Raw genomic sequence first — 24833 nt, forward strand, 5'->3', positions numbered from 1 at the left:
GGGTGGGAAATCTGTGTTCCCTTTTTTAAGGCAAAGTGAACAGCCTGGAACAAAAAACCCAAGAAAAAAAACAACACATTTTGGGGATAGCAATAATTTTTTCAAGTGTAAGAAGACACACTGCCTCCTGGCTGCAGTAGGAAGCTGACAGGGAAGGAGCATGTGGCTTGCTGGGCTGGTGAGGGCTGAGCACTCTTCAGCAGTGGTCAGGTCCCTGCAGTGCTTCTCTGGCTGTAGTGAGAGGCACCACAAACTGAACAATTCATCTCAGACTTCATCTGCCTTCTTATTTCACGTGGCCTTCCAGCAGGCTCTGTGCTTCTGGAAGCCCCCAGCTGGGCTTGCAGAACCTTGTGGTTCCCAGCAAGAGGAGCTTTGAGTAGAGAAGAGCAATGGGAAATGTATTTAACATCTTCCCCCCTTTCCTCCTTCATGGGGCTGCAGCAGTTGCTGTGATGTAACAGAAGAAGAAATGAGAGGTGAAATATCCCCTGTGAAGGCTTTCTTTTGCAAAGCTCTCTGCTCATCAGATTATCAAAGCCCAGCTGCATGGCAGTTCCTGGTTTACCCTTCCTCACCCTTCTTCTATTTTTAATTTGTCTTCTTTTTTCCTGCCTGTGTCCTGTGTCACTGGATGGCATTCGGTTTCATTTTGATGTTAAGTCCTTACAAATGCTGCTTTGATTATGCTAAGCCTGGTTGAGAACAGAAATAATTGCCATACTGGATTTTACCTCAGCATTACCTTCTCTTTGGACAAAACTGATTCAGTTGTCGAGTGTAGAGATATAATTGGGGTTTAGCTTCACAGCTCCCTCAAGGTATTTCTAGTTGGGAAAAAAAAAAAAACAATTAAAAAATCACCATTTGATGCTTTCAAACTAACAGAGGAAAAATAATACACAGCTTCGAGACCTCCATGCTGATAGGTGTTAAGAAGTTTTCATGAGAGAGCTTTTGCTGCAGTGCAGCTTCCCTGCCTGGGCCCCAAAATCCTGAGCAACACAAAAGGAAAAGCCCTGAGAGTTAATAGTGTGCTAAACCCTGGCCCCAGGAGGGGCAAAGCCACTCTCCCATGTCCTTAAAAAGCTGTGTGCCTGGGTGTGGAGTTTGCTCCTCTCCTCGGCTGCCTTGGCTGGAAGGTGTGTGGCGCAAAATGAGGACAGTCCAGCCTCTTGTCATTTTGTTGTGTGTGAATGGAGCCATGCGGCTTCTACTCTTACTCATCTTGTCTTTATGCCCTTTCATGAACACCACCAGCACAGCCCCGAGGAGCTGCTGGGGTTTCTTCACTCTGATGAAGTTGCCTTGGGCAGTGGTTGGGGCAGGCTCAGCCGATCCCAACTCTGTGGGTTGTGCAGCAGGGGGACCTCTTCCCTGTTGCATTTAGGTGCATCTCATGTCTGCTTTCCTCAACTAGGGTGAGTTTGGGTTTGTTATTTTAATTATCATGGCTCTCCCCAGAGCTCTTTGGAGAGGGCACTGCTAGCTGGTGGCTGTGACCCACATGATCACCCCTGGCATCTGCCATCAGCGTGGGGCTGGTTTTCTGAACAAGTCTTACATTCTGTTTTTCAGTCCAAGAGAATGGGATCTAAGATACAGGTGGATAAGTGTGGTGGGTTAACACCCTTTTCTGAAAACAGAAGAAGAAAGCAGGGTGGAGGGCTTGCGGGTACTTTACACTCCCTGCAGGACATTTCCCCTGGGAAAGCTGAGTCTGTTCCACTCCCCCCTCCCTGCCCAGCTAGGGTATAAAAAGCAAGACATCATAGCTGTTGGATCTCCTTTTTGGCTCCTGCCTCTGCTGGATGAGAGCTACTGCAGCTGCCTTCCTGCTCCTCAGCCACGTGGCCGGACCTGATCCTTTTCCCTGCTGCCTCCGCACCTCCTCAGAGAAAGACTGGTTTTGTATTATTCTTTTCTGTCCCCCTCCCATCCATTCTTGTTCCTTGCCCTTGTGAACCTTTTTTTTTTCCCTGTTATTGTCATATATATAATTTGAAGAAAAAAATTTTCCCCTCTCTACTTCCAAGCTGACTCCAGATTGTTGCTTAGTGGATTTGCTCCTTACCCTTTTTTTTCCCTTCTCCTTGTTTGGGGGGGGGGGAGGGGAGGGGGAGTGGGGAAGAGCGTCTCAGCCTTTTCCCCATTTGAGCTTTTAACTCTCAGTTAAGGCTCAAACCACTACAATAAGTTACATAAAGTATGTTAAATGTTGCAAGTTTATGTGGGTTTTTCACATATATATAAATAAATAAATAGATAAACAACTATTTAGTTGGGGATCTGGAATACCTCCAGTACGTGGATGAAGAGTAAACTATTACAAATGAGAAAGCACTAACTGAAACATAATATTTGTGTATATGAAAGTGCAGAAGTGACAAATCACAGCAGGGGTGATACAGAGGAAAATCAACGAATGTCTGTGCATAGAGGAGGAGACATCCTCTGAGAAAGCAAAGGCTCTGCAGTTGCATTGCAAGTGCCTGCCTGTTTTCTTCCCAGACTCAATAAAGAGCCAGATTTTGCCCTCAAACCTCCTACCCACTGTAACTGATGCTGTTGTCAAGGCCAGACAACAGGCTAAGGCAGGTGAGGGGATCCTTTGCCTGGTGACATTTGAGTTGCCGACAGCATAGCTGACTTTCTGCAAGGCTCAGCATGGAATTGCTATGGCTGCGAGTCCATACAATGACCACAGGTTGGTACATTTGGATGGGGGGGGTTACTTTTGCCAGGCCTGGCCTTTTGCTATCACTTCCAGATTTTACATTTGGTTGGTTTTTTTGCTTTGTCACTTCCAGATTTTACATTGGGGTTGGTTTTGATTTTTTTTTGCCAGGCATGGCCTTTTGCCATCACTTCCAGGTTTTACATTTGGGTTGTTTCTGAGGGTTTTTGCCAGGCATGGCCTTTTGCCATCACTTCCAGGTTTTACATTTGGGTTTTTTGTTTGGTCACTTCCAGACTTAACATTTTGGGTTTGTTGGGTTTTTTTTTGCCAGGCCTGGCCTTTTGCTATCACTTCCAGATTTTACACTTGGGTTCTGTTTTGTCACTTCCAGATTTTACATTTGGTTGGGTTTTGTTTTGTCACTTCCAGACTCTGGCAGTTTCACGGTGCACACTGATGAGGGTTTGGAATCCCGTGGTGAAGATAACCATGGCTTAAAGCACCTGCAGGTCTGGAAGTGTAGTTTCCAAATGTAAATTCACTGAAGGAAGATTAGTTTAGTGACTTACTGGCATAGATAAGATGGCATAGGTAGGTGAAAGAAGAAGGGAAAAAAACCCACAACAAAAAGGAAGAGATACCATCTAGGACCCTTTAGAAAGGGCAGGTCCTGCCTCTCCAACCTGATGTCCTTCTATGCCCAGGTGACTGCCTGGTGGATGTGGGGCAGGCTGTGGATGTGGTCTACCTGGACTTCAGCAAGGCCTTTGACACCGTCCCCCACAGCAAACTGCTGGCTAAGCTGTCAGCCCATGGCTTGGACAGCAGCACTCTGAGCTGGGTTAGGAACTGGCTGGAGGCTGAGCCCAGAGAGTGGTGGTGAATGGTGCCACAGCCAGCTGGCAGCCAGGCACCAGTGGTGTGCCCCAAAGATCAGTGCTGGGCCCCATGCTCTTTAATATCTTCCTTGATGATCTGGATGAGGGGATTGAGTCAGTCATCAGCAAATTTGCAGATGACACCAAGTTAGAAGCAGATGTTGGTCAGTTAGAGGGCAGAAGGGCTCTGCAGAGGGACCTTGACAGGCTGGACAGATGGGGAGAGTCCAACAGGATGGCATTCAACAAATCCAAGTGCCAGGTGCTGCACTTTGGCCACAACAACCCCATGCAGAGCTACAGGCTGGGGTCAGAGTGGCTGGAGAGCTGCCAAACAGAGAGAGACCTGGGGGTGCTGACTGACAGCTGCCTAAACATGAGCCAGCAGTGTGCCCAGGCAGCCAAGTGGGCCATTGGCATCCTGGCCTGCATTAGCAATAGTGTGGCCAGCAGGAGCAGGGAAGTCATTGTGCCCTGTACTTTGCATTGGTTAGGCCACACCTTGAGTCCTGTGTCCAGTTCTGGGTCCCTCAGTTTAGGAAGGACATTGAGAGACTTGAAGGTGTCCAGAGAAGGGCAACAAGGCTGGGGAGGGGTCTGGAGCACAGCCCTGTGAGGAGAGGCTGAGGGAGCTGGAGAAGAGGAGGCTCAGGGGAGACCTCATTGCTCTCTACAACTACCTGAAAGGTGGTTCTAGCCAGGAAGGGGTTGGTCTCTTCTCCCAGGCAACCAGCACCAGAACAAGAGGACACAGTCTCAAGCTGTGCCAGGGGAAGTTTAGACTTGAGGTGAGGAGAAAGTTCTTCACCGAGAGAGTTCTTCACCACTGGAATGTGCTGCCCGGGGAGGTGGTGGAGTCCCCATCCCTGGAGGTGTTCAAGAGGGGATTGGATGTGGCACTTGGTGCCATGGTCTAGTCATGAGGTCTGTGGTGACAGGTTGGACATGATGATCTTCGAGGTCTCTTCCAACCTTAGTGATACTGTGATACTGTGATAACCTGCTGTCCTTTCTCTGATTCAAAGTTATTTCTATTAAAGAAAAGGTTGACAGTGTAAAGACTAAGAAACTATATTTTGTTCTTTTTTGAGAACCAGTGCCTTATTAAACCTGCAAATACTGTAATTAGAAAGCTTGAGGCACAAACTGTGCTGTGTTGTATTTGTTCAAATTGTATATGGTTGCTTTAACGTTCCCCACACACCCTCCCACCCCTCCACCCCCCCAATGAAATTGTTTCCATCATCCTGTGAGATTGCTTTTTATTCTATTTACTTTTGATCTACTTGAAAAGCAGCACCTTTGGGCTTCATTTCCCTGGCTGGATTATTTTGATGGTGCCTCACTACCTTTATTTATTGATTTAGTTGGGTAAGATTTGTTGGCTTTTTTTTCTCTCTGAGCAAACAAACAGTAAGATGTTGCTTTATATTACCAGTGGCATAAAAAAGTAGCACCTCTGTCACACCTCCCCAGAGAGGTTGTGGAGTCTCCTTCTCTGGACACTTTCAAGACCCTTCCAGATGCATTCGTGTGTGACCTGTGCTAGATTCTACAGTCCTGCTCTGGTAGGGGGGTTGGATGCACAGGATCACAGGATGTTAGGGATTGAAAGGCACCTCTGAAGATCATAGGCCTCTATAGGGTTCCATAGGGCTATATAGGCTCCATAGGGATCTATAGGCTCCATAGGGCTCTATAGGCTCCATAGGGTTCTATAGGGTTGATAGGGTTCCATAGGCTCCATAGGGCTCTACTGGGCTCTTTAGGTTCTATAAGACTCTATAGGAATCACAGAATCACCAAGGTTGGAAGAGACCTCAAAGATCATCAAGTCCAACCCATCACCACAGACCTCATGACTAAACCATGGCACCAAGTGCCATGTCCAGTCCCCTCTTGAACACCTCCCATAGGGCTCTATAGGGCTCCACAGGGCTCTATAGGCTCCACAGGCCTCCATAGGGTTCTATAGGGCTCCATAGGGCTCTGTAGGCTCCAGAGGGCTCCAGAAGGCACCATAAGTCTCTGTAGGCTCCATATGGCTCATTAGACTCTATAGAAATCCATAGGGCTCTGTAGGGCTCTAATGGATCCATAGGGGTCTGTAGGGTACATAGGGCTGTATAGGCTCCATAAGCCTCCAGTGGATGCCATAGGTCTATAGGTTCCATAGAGCTTTATAGGGCCCCATAGGGTTCTATAGTCTCCACAGGGCTCAATAGGGCTCTTCAGGCTCTATAGGACTCTACAGGGCTCCATAGGGGTGTATAGGCACCATAGAACTCCATATGCTTCATTACAGCTCCATATAACTCCATAGCGCCCTATAGGCTCCATAGGGCTCTATAGACTCCGTAGGGCTCTGTATGCTCCATCGGGCACTATAGGATCCATAGGGATCTATAGGCTACATAGGGCTCTATAGGATCCTTAGGGCAGTATAGGCTCCATAGAGATCTAGAGAGGTTCAATATAGGCTCCATAGGGCTCTATAGAAGCTCCATAAGGCTCTGTAGTGGCTTCATATAGGCTCCATAGTGCTCTATAGAGACTACATATAGGCTCCATAGGGCTTTATAGAGGCTCCATAGGGCTGCAAAGCGCTCTATAGAGGCTCCGTAGTGCTCTATAGAGGCTCTAAAGGGCTCCATAGGACTCTGCAGAGGCACCATAGGGGCTCCATAGTGATCTATAGAGGCTCCATAGAGGCTCCATAGGGCTCTATATGGTCTCCATAGGGCTCTGTTGGTTCTATAGAGGATCCACAGGGCTCTGTAGAGACTCCATAAGGCTAAATAGAGGCTGCATAGGGCTCCATTGGCTCTATAGTGGGTCCAGAGGACTATATAGAGGCTCTGTAGGAGTCCATAGGGCTCTATAGAGGCTCCACAGGGCTCTGCAGAGGCTCTAAAGGGCTCCATAAGGCTTTGCAGAGGCTCTAAAGGGCTCCATAAGTCTCTACAGAGGCTTCATTGGGCTCTGTAGGGGCTCCATGGGGCTCCATTGGCTCTATAGAGGCTCCATAGGGCTCCATAGCACTCTATAGAGGCTGCATAAGGCTCTACAGAGGCTCCATAGGACTCCATTGGGCTCTATAGAGGCTCCATGGGGCTCCATTGGCTCTATAGAGGCTCCATAGGGCTGCATAGATACTCCATAGGGCTCCATAGCACTCTATAGAGGCTTCATAGGGCTCTTCAGAGGCTCTAAAGGGCTCCATATGCCTCTGTAGAGGCTCCATAGGGGTTCCATAGCATTCTATAGAGGCTCTGTAGTGGCTGCATAGGGCTCTATAGAGGCTTCTTAGGGCTCCATAGTGGCTTCTTAGGGCTCCATAGTGGTCCCATATGATTCTATAGAGGTTCTATAGGGGCTCCATAGGGCTCTAAAGAGGCTCCACAGTGCTCTAAAGAGGCTCTAAAGTGCTCCATAGTGCTCTGTAGATGGTCCAGAGGGTTCTATAAAGGCTGCCTAGGACTCCATAGGGCTCTATAGAGGCTCCACCTTGAGTCCTGTGTCCAGTTCTGGGCCCCTCAGTTTAGGAAGGATGTTGACTTGCTGGAACGAGTCCAGAGAAAGGCAACGAAGTTGGTGAGGGGCTTGGAACACAGCCCTGTGAGGAGAGGCTGAGGGAGCTGGGGCTGCTTAGCCTGGAGAGGGGGAGACTCAGGGGTGACCTTATTGCTGTCTACAACTACCTGAAGGGAGGTTGTAGACAGGCAGAGGTTGGTCTCTTCTCCCAGGCACCCAGTACCAGAACAAGAGGACACAGTCTCAGCTGTGCCAGGGGAGGTTCAGGCTGGATGTTAGGAAGAAGTTCTACACAGAGGGAGTGATTGCCCATTGGAATGGGCTGCCTGGGGAGGTGGTGGAGTCGCCGTCATTGGAGGCGTTCAGGGGGAGACTTGATGGGGTGCTTGGTGCCATGGGTTAGTTGATTAGGTGGTTTTGATTGGTTGATGGGTTAGACACAATGATCTTGAAGGTCTCTTCCAACCTGGTCTATTCTATTCTATTCTATTCTATTCTATTCTATTCTATTCTATTCTATTCTATTCTATTCTATTCTATTCTATCCTATGGAGCTCCATTGAGAACTACAGGCTCCATAGGGCTCTGTAGGCACCATAGGGTGCCATAGGGATCATTAGGCTCTATAGTGGCTTCATATGGGCTCCATAGTGCTCTATAGAGGCTCCATATAGGCTCCATAGGGCTCTATAGAGGCTCCATAAGGCTCCACAGCTCTCTAGTGATTCCATGGGGCTCTATAGAGGCTCCACAGAGGCTCTATAGTGCTCTGTAGGGCCTCCATAGGGCTCCATTGGCTCTATAGAGGATCCACAGGGCTCTGTAGAGACTCCATAGGGCTCTAGAGAGGCTCCATAGGGCTCCACAAGGGTCTATAGAGACTCCATAGAGCTCCATAGGGCTCTGTAGAGGGTCCATAGGGCTCTATAGAGGCTTTATGGAGGCTCCATAGGGCTGCAAGGGGCTCTATAGAGGCTCCATAGAGCTCCATAGGGCTCTGTAGAGGGTCCATGGGGCTCTATAGAGGCTCTATAGGGGCTCCATAGTGCTCTAAAGAGGCTCTAAAGAGCTCCATAGGGCTCTCTAAATGGTCTAGAGGGCTCTACAAAGGCTCCATAGAACTCCATAGGGCTCTATAGAGGCTTCATAGGGCTCTATAGAGGCTCCATAGGGCTCTGAAGATGCTCCATAGGGCTCTGTAGAGGCTCCATAGGGATTCATAGCATTCTATAGAAGCTCTACAGAGGCTGCATAGGGCTCTGTAGAGGCTCCTTAAGGCTCTGCAGAGGCTGTATAGGGCTCCATAGCGCTCTATAGTGGTTCCATAGGTCTCTAAAGAGGCTCCATAGTGCTCTAATGAGACTCTAAAGGGCTCCATAGCACTCTGTAGATGGCCCAGAGGGCTCTATAAAGACTCCATAGGACTCCATAGGGCTCTATAGAGGCTCCATAGAGGGCCCATAGGGCTCTGTGAAGTCTCTGTAGGTCTCTACAGAGGCTACATAGAGGCTCCATAGCATCCATAGGGCTGTATAGAGATTCCATAGGGTTCCATAGCAATCTATAGAGGATCCATTGGGCTCTATAGAGGTTCTATAAGGGCTCCATAGGGCTCTATAGAGGTTCCATGGTGCGCTAAAGAGGCTCTAAAGGGCTCCATAGTGTTCTGTAGATGATCCAGAGGGCTCTATAAAGGCTCCATAGGACTCCATAGGGCTCTATAGAGGCTCCATAGGGCTTTTCAGTGGCTCTAAAGGGCTCTATAGGGCTCTGTAGAGGCTCCATGTGGGCTCCATAGTGTTCTATAGAGGCCCTATATGGGTTGCATAGGGCTCTGTAGAGGCTCCTTAGGGCTCTGCAGAGGTTTCATTGGGCTCCATAGGGCTCTATAGGGCTCTACCCAGGCTCCATAGGACTCCATAGGGCTCTATAGGGGCTCCATGTGGGCTCTGTAGCTCTCTATAGAGGCTCTATAGGGGCTGCATAGGGCTTTGCACAGGTTGCACAGGGCTCTAAAGGGCTCCATGAGGCTCTATAGGGGCTCCATCAAGGCTCTATAGTGCTCTATAGAGGCTCCATAGGGCTCCATAGCCCTCTATAGTGGTTCCATAAGGCTCCAAAGGGCTTTATAGAGGCTCCATAGGACTCTATAGATGCCCCATAGGGCTCTTCAGAAGCTCTATAGAGAGTCCATAGGGCTCTGTATAGTCTCTACAGGGCTCTACAAAGGCTATACTGAGGCTCCATAGAGCTCCATAGGGCTATATGGACACTCCATAGGGCTCCATAGTGCTCTATAGTGGTTCCATAGGGATCAAGAGTGCTCTGTTGAGGATCCATAGGTCTCCATAGCACTCTACATTGGCTCCATAGGGCTCTAGAGGGCTCTGTAGAGGATCCACAGGCCTTCATAGGACTCTGTGGAGGCTCCGTCGGGCTCCACAGGACTCCATAGCTCTCTACAGTGGGTCCCTAGGGTTCCAGAGGGCTCTGTAGAGGATCCATAGGGCTCCCTAGGGCTCTATTGAGGCTCCATAGGGGCTCCATAGTGCTTTATACAGGCTCTATAGGGCTCCATAGGGCTCTATAGAAGCTTCTTAGGGCTCTGCAGAGACTGTGTAGGGCTCTGAAGGGCTCCATGGGGCTCTAGAGAGACTCTATAGAGGGTCCATATGGCTCTGTAGTGCTCTATAGAGGCTGTTGTTGTTGTGGCCAATGTGTAGAACCCTGCACTTAGATGTGTTCAATCTCATGCCCTTGGACTCTGCCCATCTGTCCAGCCTGTCGAGGTCCCTCTGCAGAGCCTCTCTACCCTCCAGCAGATCAACTCCTGCCCCCAGCTTGGTGTCATCTGCAAATTTACTGATGATGGACTCAATGCCCTCCTCTAGATTATCAAAAAATATATTGAACAGGATGGGGCCCAGCACTGATCCCTGGGGCACACCACTGGTGCCTGGCTGCCAGCTGGCTGTGGCACCATTCACCACCACTCTCTGGGCTCAGCCTCAAGCCAGTTCCTAACCCAGCTCAGAGTGCTGCTGTCCAAGCCCTGGGCTGACAGCTTGGCCAGGAGTTTGTTGTGGGGGAGAGAGTCAAAGGCCTTGCTGAGGTCCAGGTAGACTACATCCACAGCCTGCCCCACATCCACTAGGCAGTCACCTGATCACAGAAGGAGATCAGGTTGGTCAGGCAGGACCTGCCCTTCCTAAATCCATGCTGGCTGGACCTGATCCCTTGGCCATCCTGTAAGTGCTGTGTGATTGCACTCAGGATGACCTGTTCCATGATCTTGCCTGGCACTGAGGTCAGGCTGACAGGCCTATAATTCCCTGGCTCATCCAACCGGCCCTGCTTGTGGCTGGGCACCACGTTGGTCAGCTTCCAGTCTTCTGGGACCTCGCCAGTGAGCCAGGACTGCTGAAAAATGATGGAGAGCGGCTTGGTCAGCTCCTCTGACAGCTCCCTCAGCACCCTAGGATGGATCCCATCTGGTCCCATGGACTTGTGGGGATTCAAGTGGCTAAGTAGGTCTCTAACTGCTTCCTCCTGGATCACAGGGGGACTATACTGCTCCTTGCCTCCATCCAGCAGCTCAGGAGGCCACTTATCCTGCAGACATTCTGTCCTGCTAGTAAAAATTGAGGCAAAGAAGGTGTTAAGTAACTCTGCCTTTTCCTCATCCCTTGTCACAACGTTCCCCTCTGTGCCCACCAAGGAGTGGAGGTTGTCTTTGCCCTTCCTCTTACATTAATAATGTATTTATAGAAGGACTTTTTGTTGTCCTTCATGGCAGAGACCAGTTTAAGCTCCAAATGTGCTTTTGCCTCCCTAATTTTCTTCCTACAAGACCTAGCAACATCCTTAAACTTTTCATGGGTTGCCTCCCCTCGCTTCCAAAGGTGATACACCTTCTTTTTTTCCCTTAGTTCCATTAAAAGTTCTTTAACCATCCAGGCTGGCCGTCTGCCCCGGCGGCTCATCTTCCGGCACATTGGCACAGCCTGTCCCTGCGCCTTCAACAGGTCTTCCTTGAAGTAGGACCAGCTCTCCTGGACCCCTTTATTATTAAGGGCTGTTTCCCAAGGAACCTTCTGAGTTAGTTCCTTGAGTAACCTGAAGTCTGCCCCCTGGAAGTCCAGAGTGGAGGTCTTCTTGCTGCCCCTCTTAGCTTGACTGCATATTGAACGCTCAACTATGTCATGGTCGCTGGACCCCAGACAGCCTCCGACCACCACATCTCCCTCCAGTCCTTCTCTATTGGTAATAAGAAGGTCAAGCATAGCCTTGCACCTGGTAGGCTCTCGCAACACCTGGGATAAGAAGCTGTCCTCCATGCACTCTAAGAACCTCCTAGACTGTCTCCTCTCTGCTGTGTTGAGATCCCAGCAGATGTCAGGCAGGTTGAAGTTGCCCATGAGAACAAGGTCAGGCGATCTTGAGACAGCCCTAAGCTGCCTGTAGAATGACTCATCAACATCTTCCGCCTGGTTGGGTGGTCTATAACAGGCTCCAACCAGGGTGTCTGCCCTGCTGGTCTTCCCTTTAATTCTCACCCACAGGCACTGAACCCAATCATCCTTGATTTCAAGTTCCATGGTGTCTAGAGACTCCCTGATGTACAGGGCCACCCCTCCACCCCTTCTCCCTCACCTGTCTCTCCTGAAGAGCCTGTAGCCATCAATTGCAGCGCTCCAGTCATGAGTCGTCCCACCACGTCTCTGTGATGGCAACTACATCATAACTTTCCTGCTGCAGCAAGGCTTCCAGCTCCTCTTGTTTGTTGTCCATGCTTCATGCATTAGTGTACATGCACTGCAGCTGGGCTGCTGGTTTCACCCCTTACTCCAGCTAACCACCCCCAGACTCCTGTCTAGGGGGACTGGTTTCAGCCCCTTCCCCCTTCGAATCTAGTTTAAAGCTCTGTTGATGAGTCCTGCCAACTCCCTTCCTAGAACCCTTTTCCCTCTGGGGGATAGGCTGTTCTCATGTGCTAGGATCTTTCCCCTCCTCTGGAACAGATGTACTCCACCTGTTGCTATCTGACCTGGTGCTGTAGAAAGTTCCCCAAGATTGAAAACCCCAAAATTCTGTTGGTGGCACCAGCCTCTGAGCCACTTGTTAATGACACCTGCTGTCCTGTTCCTTTCAGTATTCCTTCCTGCAACTAAGGGTATTGGTGAAAAAATAATCTGTACCCCTGACCCCTCAAACAGTTATCCCAGAGCCTTGAAGTCCTTTTTGATTGCCTTTGGACCTCTGGTTTCAACATCATCACTCCTTAACTGCATAACTATTAAGTGGTAGTAGTCAGAGGGCTGCACCAGACTAGGCAGCTGTCTGGTAACATCCCTGACCTGGGCCCCAGGGAGGCAGCAGACTTCCCTGTGGGAAGGATCAGGGCGACATATGGAGCCCTCTGTTACCCTCAGGAGGGAATCACCAATAACCATTACCTTCCTGGTGAAGGGGGCAGGCTGTTTATCTTTAGGCAACACCTCAGATGGTGTCTCTTCTGTCTTCATAATCGCCTCACCCTCGACTTCCAGTGCCCCGTATTTGTTTTGCAAGGGCAGGGGGGAGATGAGGGGAGCTGTGAGGGTTTTCCTCTTGCCTCTCCTAACAGGGACCTGTATCCATTTCCCACTGCATCTTGGGTCACCTCCCTCTGCTAGGGGAGTCTGCAGATCCTGGTTCCTCAAATCCAACTCCCTTTCACATTCCCTTACAGTCCTAAGTCTAGCAACTTCTTCCTTCAGTTCAGTCACTAGATTAAGCAGATAATTGAGCTGCTCACACCCAATGCAGGTGTTCTCCCCATTGCCTTCCATTTCAGGTGCTAGATTCTATGCATTGGCCACAACAACCCCATGCAGTGCTACAGGCTGGGGTCAGAGTGGCTGGAGAGCAGCCAGGCACAAAGGGACCTGGGGGTGCTGGTTGACAGTAGGCTGAACATGAGCCAGCAGTGTGCCCAGGCAGCTAAGAAGGCCAATGGCATCCTGGCCTGTATCAGGAACAGTGTGGCCAGCAGGAGCAGGGAGGTCATTCTGCCCTGTGCTCAGCACTGGTTAGGCCACACCTTGAGTCCTGTGTCCAGTTCTGGGCCCCTCAGTTTAGGAAAGAGGTTGAGATGCTGGAAGGTGTCCAGAGAAGGGCAACAAAGCTGGGGAGGGGTCTGGAGCACAGCCCTGTGAGGAGAGGCTGAGGGAGCTGGGGTTGGTTAGCCTGTAGAAGAAGAGGCTCAGGGGAGACCTTGTTCCTGTCTACAACTCCCTGAAAGGAGGTTGTAGCCAGGTGGGGGTTGGTCTCTTCTCCCAGGTAAGCAGCACCAGAACAAGAGGACACAGTCTCAAGGGGGAGGTTTAGGCTGGATGTTAGGAAGAAGTTCTTCATAGAAAGAGAGATTGGCCATTGGAATGTGCTGCTCAGGGAGGTGGTGGAATCACCATCACTGGAGGTGTTTAGGAAGGGAGTGGATGAGGCACTTGGTGCCATGGTTTAGTTGATTAGACGGTGCTGGGTGACAAGTTAGACTTGATGTTCTCGAAGGTCTTTTCCAACCTGGTTAATTCTATTCTAATCTATCCTTGACTTTGCAGCCAGTTGCCTGCACACCTGCCTAAGCTTAAGCTCAGTCTGGGTCGACACAGGGCTTCTGAAAACAGCTTTGCAGTGAGTTACCACCATCCCTGTCCCTGGCCACAGGACCAGGGAACAATTCAGGAATGAGCCCACGGGACTCAGCACCTCCCTGCCCCTGGTGAAACCACTGCCGCTGCAGCAGTCTGCCTCCACGCTGCGCCGGCCCCTCAGGAGAGCAAAGCTGGCTCGGGGGGAGGGGGATGTGCCGATCCGCAGGGGCTGGTGCCTGGGGTCCTGCCTTGCTGCTCTGCAGTTGCAGATTGAAAGGGACCTGCAGAGACCTTCGAATCCAACCCCTCCCCTGCCAGAGCAGGACTGTAGAATCCAGCACAGGTCACGCAGGAATGCATTCAGACTTTTCTTGAAAGTCTCCAGAGAAGGAGACTCCACAACATCTCTGGGGAGCCTCTCCCAGTGCTCTGGGACCCTCCCAGTGAAGAAGTTCCTCCTCATGTTGAGGTGGAACCTCCTGTGCTGGAGTTTCTATCCATTGCCCCTTGTCCTATCCCAGGATGTAACTAAGCAGAGCCTGTCCCCTCCCTCCTGACCCCCAGCCCTCAGATATTGATAGACATTGATCAGATCCCCTCTCAGTCTTCTCCTCTCCAGACTAAACAGCCCCAAGGGCTCTCAGCCTCTCCTCCTAGGGCAGTGCTGCAGTCCCTTCAGCATCCTCCTAGCCCTCCATTGGACTTTCTCCAGCAGATCCCTGTCCCTCCTGAACTGGGAAGCAGCTAACGTTATTTTTTCTTGCCAGAAGATACACCAGGCAAACTCCCCCTCTTCCCAGCTTCCGGGAGCTAAACAATGGACCACAAGATAATGCTGTCTTTTTTTTTGTCTTTTTTTTTCCAGTTGCTTATAAATATAATTTATTACCTGTTTAAAAATTCTTTCTTACACTTTGTACATGTCAGGCTGACAGAATAAATGCAGGCATTTACAAACAGAGAGAAGGTGAATAAAAGGTGGGGGGAGGGAGAGAGGGGAGGGCTAAGAGGCACACTCATAACTAGTAAACCACACCTCCACTGTACAGCAATACAGATAATGCAATGGCTAGCACTCAGTCAGTCTTTAGAAAAGGAATTGCATAGAAGATACAGCAATAGGGAAATCAAAACCAAACCAGTTCTCCAGAGCTGAATAGTAAAGAAAACAAATCCCATGAATGCTGGTAGAGCTGAGACACAGGAAGGGAAGGAAGGGGAGGGAGAAACAGGGTGCATCCCCTCAGCCCAGGTCACACAGATGTTTCATGTCTTATGGGCCCTCCTTCTGGGCTCTGGAAAGGTAACAGCTTAACTTTTCAACACTGACAAGGTAGAACATGTGTTAGCAAAAGAGCCTAGCACACAGGTGTGCCCAAACTGTGGTGCCCTCCCTTCTGTCCCAGCTGTGTTCTGCACCCTACTTCCCAGCAGGTCATCAGCTCACAACTCGGGGTGAGGGGTGGGGTGGGGGGTGTTTATGCAGGGTGCCTTGCAAGATCTCTGGGAGAAGAGTGCTTTGCTCCTCTTGCTTCCTTGTTTCGTTTAGTTTCCAGACTGATTTTGCTTTTTGCTTCCATTCCAATTTATTAACAGAGAAGCTGTAGCAACAGCCAGCTGGCAGCAGCCAGAGAAGCTCTCAGGCTCATGCAAACTTTTCTTCTCTAAGGGCTACTGTCCCACCTGCAAGCCAGCAGCTGGAGAGCAGAACCAGAGGATGCCGGAACCAGAGGGCCCACCTCACTGCTGCAGCTGCCTGATTGCATTGCATTTCTTCACAGGTATCCATAAGTTACCTGCATGCCATGTCCTGGGATGCTTTGGGAGAAAGGGCAGGCCCAGGATGCAGCACACATAGCAATTAACCTTCATAAGCAGTTGAAGAGATTGAGCCTGAACTATGAAATGCATTTAACCAGCATCACAGAAAATGTGAGGCAGAGGCCTGTGGGAACTCTGGGTTATCGCTGCCTCCTTTTTGTGCAGGCAGAGCTTAGTAAAGGACTTTCAGATAAAGGGATTTTCAGATTTCAGGGAGCAGGTGTCAAGCTTAAAGGACAAATAAGTAAATAAACTAAATGCTCCTATTTCAAGCAAGGAGCTTGACCTACCAAACTTGAGGGATCACTTCTGTGGCCTTGGTTCAAGTTCAACTCCAGTCCCTTGCCAGTCTTTACTCTGCTGGCTCTCGGTGTACTGCCTATCTGACCTTGCAGTGGTGGTACAGCACTGAGTTTTGACCTTCACCTTCCCAAGCAGAAGTTGTTCAGAAGAGAGCAGCCACAGTTAACATCAGAGCTAAAGGCCTCTGGCAGTAGATGGCATTTATTTTCTTTCCTGTCAGTGTGTATAACCCTCCACCCCTCTGCATTTCTGCTAAATTCCTGCTTCAAAGGATGGCTGAGTTACAAGCTTCAGCATCTAGAGTTCTGCAGTGCAGCTCAAGGTTTCACACACAAGCTAGGAATGGGTTGCGGTGGTGACCATGAAGGCAATACCTCATTGGAGCACCGGTGGGAGAGAGCCTAAGGTTTGGTTTCTGACATAAACCACTCTCATCTTTGCACTGCCCAGTACTAAGCAAGCCAGCCTGCAAACAATTAGCTACTTCGTGGCCAGATGAGAGCCAGAGTAATACCTGAACAGACTTCTCAGTGAGATAGTTTACAAAATGCCCTGGACACATGGTTGGGGTGGGTTTTGTTGTTGTGGTTTAAAACAAACATAAACCAAATGAAAAGAAAGAAAAAAAACCCCAAACCCAAACAACATAAATAATAATCTGGTTTAAAATCAACCTTAGAGCTGTGGTAACTACTTGGCTAGAGCATACAATGGTCTAAAGCCCCCCCCGCCCCCCCATCCCTTTCTCCATAATCCCACCTCCCCCACCCCCTACCCCCACCCCAAATAAGAAGAAAAGAAGCAAAAAGCATCCCGCTGTAGGTAACAATGCAAGACATAAGGACACTGTCCACAATGCTGGGCTTCAGGGAGTTGTAAATACATTTATTCTATATGTAAGCACCAGAAATAGCAAGAAACCCAAGGAACAGACATGTTTGCTCTGTGGCATCCCAAGCTCCAACATGTCTCATGAGTGTCTGCATTTCTGCCCAGCGTGAGGAGAAGGAGAGAAAAAGAGGTTTGGTCTCCCATCTTGTGGCAGGTTTCAAGGCTGATGCCTGGGGAAATTTTCCGCAGCTTGAGTAGGCAAGGGGTGGAAAGTAAATAAATTAGCATTGGATGGAAAAGGGAGAAATAATGACAAGCTCTGAATGATCAGCTCCTGCGTCTGATAACTAACATAAAGTTAGTTGTGTAAACTAACTCCTGCTCTTTTCAGCTTCTTCACTCTAGCAGATACCAGCTGGTAGCTTTTCCTTGGCTGTTGCTGACCTTGGCAGTGTTTCTGTGTTGTGGCTAAATACCAAGAAGCTACTCTCTGCTTTTCTCCTCTTTTTAATGGTTTTTTTTTGTTCCTCCTTTTTCTTCCTTGTCCTGTGGGAAGAGGGGGAAGCTATCAGTAGAACCCCTGGTTTTGTCTGGAGGGGGGTGGGGGTGTGTTTCTTGTGTTTATATCTTGCAAATCCATGTAAATATTGTCTATTTTGTAGACATTAGTTGCATTTCATGTTTCCAGATCATAGTTTTGCCTGTAAACAGAGCTTCATTTGCTTCCACTGAGCTAGTCTGCCAATTTTTATTGGGGGGGGGAGGGAGGGGAGGTAATTACAAACCACCACTCATGGAAGCAAAACCTGACTGCTTCGTAACTTTTGCTCAGCTTTTGCACTGTTTTGTGAGCTCAGCTGCGAGCAGGACATTTGGGGGACACCCCCCCTTCCCCCCCTCCCCCCCAAGCAAAGCCCCAAGCTCAGCCTCTACGCTGACTGCCACCTTGAGAAGAACACAAGACAAAAAGAACTGAACTCCAAAACAAACCAACCCCCAAACCCCAACCAACCAAAACAAACTGGGCGAAGTGTCTGCCTCCGATGGCGTTGCTCACTCGAAAAGCACAGTTGGTTGGTTGTCTTTTTTTCCCCCCTTGAAGTCAGTAAATAGTTTCTATATATTTCATATAATATATCATATATATTATTTATAGCGCTAGCAATCAACATGGAATGAAGTGAGATGATGTGGGGAGCAGCAAGACTGCTACAGCACGGAGCCAAAGGTGACGACTAAAAGGCTAAACATTTTCCAAAGCAGTAATACCTGGAGGGTAAGAAGCCTGCAGCCTTTTTGTTGGATTGGTTTTGTTTTTCCTTTTTCTTTGTTTTTTCTTTATTTTCCTTTTTTTTAACCTTTTTATCTTTTTCCACCTTTTTCTTTTTTTCTTTCTTTTTTTTTTTTCTTTTTCTTTTTCCCCCCTTTTTCCTTTATCTTTTTTCTTTTTTCCTTTTTCTTTTTTCTTTTTCTTTTTTTTTTCCCCTTTTTCTTTTCCCCCCCTTTTTTCTTTTTCCCTTTTTCTTTTTTCCCCTTTTTTCCTTTTTATTTTTTCCTTTTTCTTTTTTTTTTTTCTTTTCTTTTTTCTTTTTTTTTCTTTTCTTTTTTTTCTTTTTCTTTTTTGCCTTTTTCTTTTTTCCTTTTTCCTTTTTCTTTTTCCTTTTTCTTTTTTTTTCTTTTTTTCTCCTTTTTCCTTTTTTATTTTTTCCTTTTTCCTTTTCCTTTTTTTCTGTTTCTTTTTCCTTTTTCTTTCCCCTTTTTCTTTTTCCCTTTCCCTTTTCCTATTCCCTTTTTCTTTTTTTTTTTTTTTTAATTTTAACTTTTACATTTTCTTTTTCCAAAGCAGATGTCTTTACCTGACACAAACTGTAACAGTAACTTTTAAAAGTCACCTCTGTCTGCCAAATTTATTTGCCGCTTGCTGCACCCCCCCTCGCCTCATGCCGAGCGCTGTTGCTCGCAGCGGCGGTGGCGACAGGTTGGAGGCACGGCCGGGCCCCACCAGGTGGCGCTGTGCCCACGCCGGCCGAGGCGAAGGGAGCGCCGCTGGCTTTTCGCCCACCGACATTGAATCGGCGGCGCTGGCAGCCCTTGCTGCCCACCCTGTTTCTTCGGGGCAGCAGGATGAGGATCATTCTGCCCAGCCGCATGCCCTGTCACTGCTGGACCCTCAGACAAAACGGCCAAAGAAAAGTAACATAAAAAAAAGAGCAACCCAAATGCAGTGGGTGTGCCAGGTGAGGTGGGAGCTGCCCCTGGCAGCAGTGGCAAAGCATGAGCATGGAGCTGCTGGGATGAAGTGTGGTTCTGTGGAAGAAATTTCCACCTCCTGGCAGTTCCTGCTTCTCCTTAGCCCTGTCACGACTGAGACAGATGGAGCAGGAGTGTGAAGAAACCATCCAGCCCGTGATTGCAGCTGGTGAGGGAAAGGTTTTGAGCAGGTGGGCTGGAAGAAAAGCAGATCCGACTCCCAGCAACAGTGATGGCACCGCCCTGACCAGCAAGAATGCTCTTGACCTCCTTCCCTCTCTGTGGATGCTCCTCAGAGAGCTGACATAAGCGATACAGGTAGCTATGAGATGTTCTCTGGCAAGCCACAAGTGAGATGGGGGCATGTGCTGCCCACCTAGAAAAGCTGAGAGCAAGGAATACCAGTGAGCTGGGGCAACCGAACAAAGACCGAGCTGAAGAGGGAAGGGGCCAAAGGACACTTCAGCTCACGCACCTGCCTTAGAAGAGAAGTTACACAGGAAGGATGAAAAATCACCAACTGAATGTAATTGGTTACACCTAAAGATGGAACAGGAGGAAGAAAAACTGAGATGTATCATTTAAGAGACATTTTAGAGCTTTAAGGAGAGTTAAAAATGTAGGGAAAGGGCAGAGCTGCCAGCCCCTATCAAAACCTCCTGAGGCTGAAAGCAAGATTTCTGTTATCACTGCAGTGGGCAACATAGAGAAGCATAGCCAGCAGGTTGAGGGAGGTGATTCTCCCACTCTACTCCACTCTGGTGAGACCCCACCTGGAGCACTGTGTCCAGTTCTGGAGCCCCTAGTACAGGAAGGATCTGGAGGTGCTGGAAGGTGTCCAGAGGCCATGAGGATGAGCAGAGGGCTGGAGCTGTTCTGCTATGGAGACAGACCGAGAGAGTTGGGGTTGTTCAGTCTGGAGAAGAGAAGACTGAGGAGATCTCATTGTGGCCTTCCAGTATCTAGAGGGGGCCTATAAAAAAGCTGGGGAAGGACTTTTGAGGGTGTCAGGGAGTGATAGGACTGGGGGGAATGGAGCAAAACTAGAACTGGCTAGATTCAGATTGGATGTTAGGAAGAAGTTGTTCCCCATGAGGGTGGTGAGTCACTGGTACAGGTTGCCCAGGGAGGTGGTGGCAGCCTCCTGCCTGGAGGTTTTTGCAGCCAGGCTGGCTGTGGCTGTGAGCAACCTGCTGTAGTGTGAGGTGTCCCTGCCCATGGCAGGGGGGTTGGAACTGGCTGATTCTTGAGGTCCCTTCCAGCCCTGACAATTCTGTGATTCTATGACATCAGATGGCCAAGGTGAAAAAGAAAGATAAGGTTGGGTGTTGAAAAGATGTCCTTAGCATCTCCACATTAACACAAGGTGAAGGCTCACACAGGTAAAATGCAGACAGATGTTGAAAGTTGGAATGTCTGGCCTCTGGCCTCTGATTGAAATGCTGCTTTCCAAACTGCCTGGTTACCTCTGTCAGGGAAGGAGAGGAGCACTTGTGGGCACTCCCCAGCAGTCAGTCAGTCAGTCCAAATCCTGCTGGTGTCTGGGAGCTGAGAAATTCAAAACCACAACAAAGTCCCAAGCCTATATGGGAAAATGGGGAAAAGGTCAGGTGCAATTTTTGCTTTCACTTTGCCCAATGACATTTTTCAGTGTTACCTTTGAAGGCACGATCTGGAAAGCCCTGGGGAAAAACAAACCTGAAAACACCACAGAAAAGAAACCAGTTCAGGTCTCTGACAGCACACGGCGTGGGGGTATGTACATGGGCACATGCAGGCATGTGTGCACTGAAGCCAGGAGACCTGGAGTGGAGGGGCTGGGGAAGAAAGCCTCTTTTGCACTAGCATCAGAAGACAGAGAAGCTTGGCAGTAAAACTGCTGTGATTCTATGCACTGGCATGTAGCAGAGTCAGACTTTTCACTAGGCAGAAAAAAATACTATGATTGCAAAGTCATCTGACAGAAGAAGAGTTTGTTTCTTCTGCCAGGTTCCCATTTCACCTGTGATGGCCAAGAGAGAAGTAGCAGAGAAGGACAAATGTCCCACTGCTCAGCCAGCAAGGATCTACACCGTCCTGCCCAAGCAGTGGCAATGGAGGGAGCTCAGTGAAAGCAGGACACTGCAGCACACAGGATTTTGACTTCACTGTTGCATCACCCTACACCAGCCCATGCCTTCCCTGCCTGCAGCAAGCCTCAGGTGTCAGTGGAGATCTGCTGATCTCACCCAGAAATGACAGAATCACAGAAATTACTCACCCCAAAATCACCCACCCCAAAATGACCCATCAGAGGACTCCCAGTAGCACTGCCAGTGGTGGGTTTCAGTAAGAGTACCTGCAGCTCCATGGGAAGCTAATGGGAACTACGGGCTCCCACACCACTTCAGAGCAAAGCAAGACATGTGGGAGGCCCACTTTGGATGCACAGCTCAGGTGGTTAACATCAGTGCCTCCACATGCTTGCTTCTGGTCTCCATGTATTTGAACTGGGAGGCTGTCACTGGTTCATAGCCACCTCGGGACAGGATTGCAAACTGGAGACTCCAAGGTGGTGTGACACATCCTGGGGAGGGGGACCCTCTGGGAGTGCAGAGCAGTGGCTTCAGCAGAGCATCACTAGTTTCTTCCACCTTTGCATCTGGAAGAGGTTGCCCAGGGAGGTGGTGGAAGCCTCATCCCTGGAGGATTTTAAGGCCAGGCTGGATGTGGCTGTGAGCAACCTGCTGTAGTGTGAGGTGTCCCTGCCCATGGCAGGGGCACTGGAACAGGATGATCCCTTGAGGTCCCTTCCAACCCTGACAATTCTATGAAGCACAGCAACCCTAACATGAGGTGAGCAACCCAGGTGGGCTAGCAGAGGGCTTTGGAGGAAGAGTGCAATGTCTGGAGAAGGGAAAGACAGACAGCATCTAGAGGGACATGTCTCAGAAGGGGAAGGGGACAACAGGTGCCATAAAAACAGGAATGATTCATTCTGCTGCTGACAAGATTAGAAATAAAGTATCATCATCATCCTCCTCCTCCCTGCACTAAATAGTAAATAATTATCATAGCAACTTCTCTTCCTTTCGGTTGTTTTCTGTTGTATCTCTTTGTAATTGCTTTCTGTATCTCTTTTTGCTTTCTGTATCTCTTTTTGTTTTCTCTATCTCTTTTTTTCCCCTCTCCTCTAACCACTCTGAATTGCATGTCCAGCTCCCCCATTTCTCATGGAGGTGGAAAGGATGCCCTTACTAGGCTGTGAATTGAGACTTAGCTATGATCCTATGTTCCCCACTGTCCTACAGCTATTCCCCACACAGGCTCAGTGGGACTCGATGGGGGAAGGGAGGGAATGTTCTGTGCGTTCCTGCTTAGCACCTGAGTAGCTGCTTTCCAGGTGCATACCTCTTAAACTCTGATTTCCTTGGGTTCTATTTTTGTGGTTTTTGTGGTTTTTTTGTTGTTTTTGTTTTTTTTTACAAGGAAGTCTAGGAAACAGAACAATGTCAGGAGGATCACTGGGAGACAACCGCTGTACACAACTGTAGCCAAAACTCCGCATTTGCCAGAAACCAATATCCTGAACTAGCCACAGCCAGCTGTCCATAGCTTTGTCTAGAATGGCTTTGAACAAACAAGCAAACAAAACTCATACAAAGGGCCATGGACAGCCTCCTTACCCCTGTCCAGAATTTGATGTAAACAACATCCATAGAAACTGGGATTGTTAAGAAAGTTCATCCATATATCTGGATAGCAATAAAAAGCGTTTCCTAGGAAACTGTAAAATCCTGTACCGAGCAGCGTACAGCCAAGCCGAGAGGAAGGAACGTTAGGGGTGGTTCATCTTTCTTTCCCAGGTACAACTTTGCGTGGTTTCTTTCAGATCCTGTGGTGCTGCACGAGGAGAGCGTGTGTGAGGGTCGGGGCTGGGGGTGGTGGGGGCTGGGGGGGGGTCTCCTTTCCTTTGTTTGTTTGCTTTCTTCTCTGAAACGTCTCCGGTGTAGCTCGTGGGTCTGGGTTTCCGTTTCCATTCTGGTCTGCAATCAGAGGGCATGACTGCTCCCTGCGTCTGTCCTTCCTGGTCAGGCCAAGGCTGCATCAATAACTTCCTTCTGCTGCCAAAGAAACAATGGTCTCGTGCCTCCCCATTTCTTCCAGGACCGCCGCCAGCATGCTCAGGTTGCCATCAGGGAAATTCTGGGCTTCCCAGAGATCCAGGATCACCCCGGTGGGACTGGATTTCGTAGCAAAATAATTCAGGTACCTGCAACAAGAGGAAAGGAAACTGCTTTGTTGGTTTGGGTGGGTTTTTTTTTGCTACACTGATTTCAATTTAGGGCTGTGAGGATAATTAGGGGACTGGAGCATGTGCCTTATGAGGAGAGGCTGAGGGACCTGGGGCCTTTTAGTCAGGAAAAGAGAAGACTGAGAGGGGATTTAATACATGTTAGTAAATATCTGAGGGCTGGGAGTCAGGAGCAGGGGGGACAGGCTCTGCTCACTTGCTCCCTGTGATAGGACAAGGAGCAATGGATGTAAGCTGCAGCACAGGAGGTTCCACCTCAACACAAGGGGGAATTTCTTCACTGTGAGGGTCCCAGAACACTGGAACAGGCTGCCCAGAGAGGTTGTGGAGTCTCCTTCTCTGGAGACTTTCAAGGCCACTCTGGATGTGTTCCTGTGTGACCTGAGCTAGATTTTATGGTCCTGCTCTTGCAGGGAGGTTGGACTCAATGATCTCTTTGGGTCCCTTTCAGCCCCTGTGATCCTGTGAACTTATCCTCATTTCAACCTATCCCCATTGCTGGTGATCATCCCCTGTGTCTGTAGACCCATCTTGTTCTATGGTTATGAATGTGGTTATGGTCATGAAGAAAAGTGTGTCCAGCAGGGCTAGGGAGGTTCTGCTCCCCCTCTGCTCTGCCCTGCTCACACCACAGCTGCAATCCTGTGTCCAGTTCTGGGCTCCCCAGCTCCAGAGAGACAGAGACCTGCTGGAGAGAGTCCAAGGGAGAGCCAGGAGGATGCTTAGGGGACTTGAGCATCTCCCCTGGGAAGAGAGACTGAGAGCCCTGGGGCTGTTTAGTCTGGAGAAGAGAAGGCTGAGAGGGGATCTGATCAATGTCTATCAATAGCCAAAGGGTGGGGGTCAAGTGGAGGGGGCCAAGCTCTTCTGGATGGTGCAGGGGAATAAGCCAAGGAACAACAGGTACAAGCTTGAGCATAGAAGGTTTCAGCTCAACATGAGGAGAAACTTCTTTACAGTGAAGGTGATGAAGCCCTGGAGCAGGCTGCCCAGGGAGGTTGTGGAGTCTCCTTCCCTGGAGCCTTTCCAACCCCACCTGGATGCATTCCTGTGCAGACTGCCCTGGGTGATGCTGCTCTGGCAGGGAGGCTTGGACTCAATGATCTCTGGAGGTCCCTTCCAACCGCTAATGTTCTGTGAGCCTGTGACCTGCCTTCAGCAGGTAGATCCCTGCCAAGGGGCTTTGCTGCCTGAGCACACAGAGGCAGCCCCACTCACCTGTCCAGTTTGAGCTTGTGGGCCAGCATCCGCCAGTCGTGGCCCCTGGTCTGGGGTGCGTCCAGGCTGCTGCACAGCTTCTGCCTGATCGGGAGGGGGATGCTGAAAGCGCTGGGCCCAACGATGGTTGTGATGGTGTCTGCAGAGTCCACAGGAGGGTAATCAATGCCAGTAGGCTCCTGAGGTTGGGAAGAAAGCAAACTATAAATGAATACAGCAGTTTCACTAGTGAGTGCAAAGATGACTGCTGTCATGTATCCTCTGAGACTCATTGCCACACTGAATATGAGCCAGCAGTGCCCGGGGGGCCAAGAAAGCCAGTGGTATTCTGGCTTGGACTAGAAACATGGTGGGCAGCAGGGATAGGGAGGTGACAATCCCCCTGTGCT

General features: G+C 49.4%; 1 protein-coding gene across 1 annotated transcript in view; it reads right to left on the reverse strand.

The window, feature by feature from the left end:
- Nucleotides 1-18416: 18416 nt before the first annotated feature.
- The window catches only part of UNC5C (unc-5 netrin receptor C), a 372372-nt gene continuing 365955 nt past the window's right edge, over nt 18417-24833 (reverse strand). Inside the window, exons 15-16 of the mRNA XM_068136717.1 lie at nt 24445-24623; nt 18417-23184 (exon numbers count right to left, since the gene is read on the reverse strand). Of these exons, the coding sequence (XP_067992818.1) occupies nt 23019-23184; nt 24445-24623 (345 nt within the window). The 3' untranslated portion in view covers nt 18417-23018. The remainder of the gene's footprint in view (nt 23185-24444; nt 24624-24833) is intronic.

Source organism: Melanerpes formicivorus, unplaced genomic scaffold (genome assembly GCF_026170545.1).
Source record: "Melanerpes formicivorus ecotype bairdi unplaced genomic scaffold, bMelFor1.0.p_v2 SCAF_4, whole genome shotgun sequence".
Taxonomy (NCBI): Eukaryota; Metazoa; Chordata; class Aves; order Piciformes; family Picidae; genus Melanerpes; species Melanerpes formicivorus.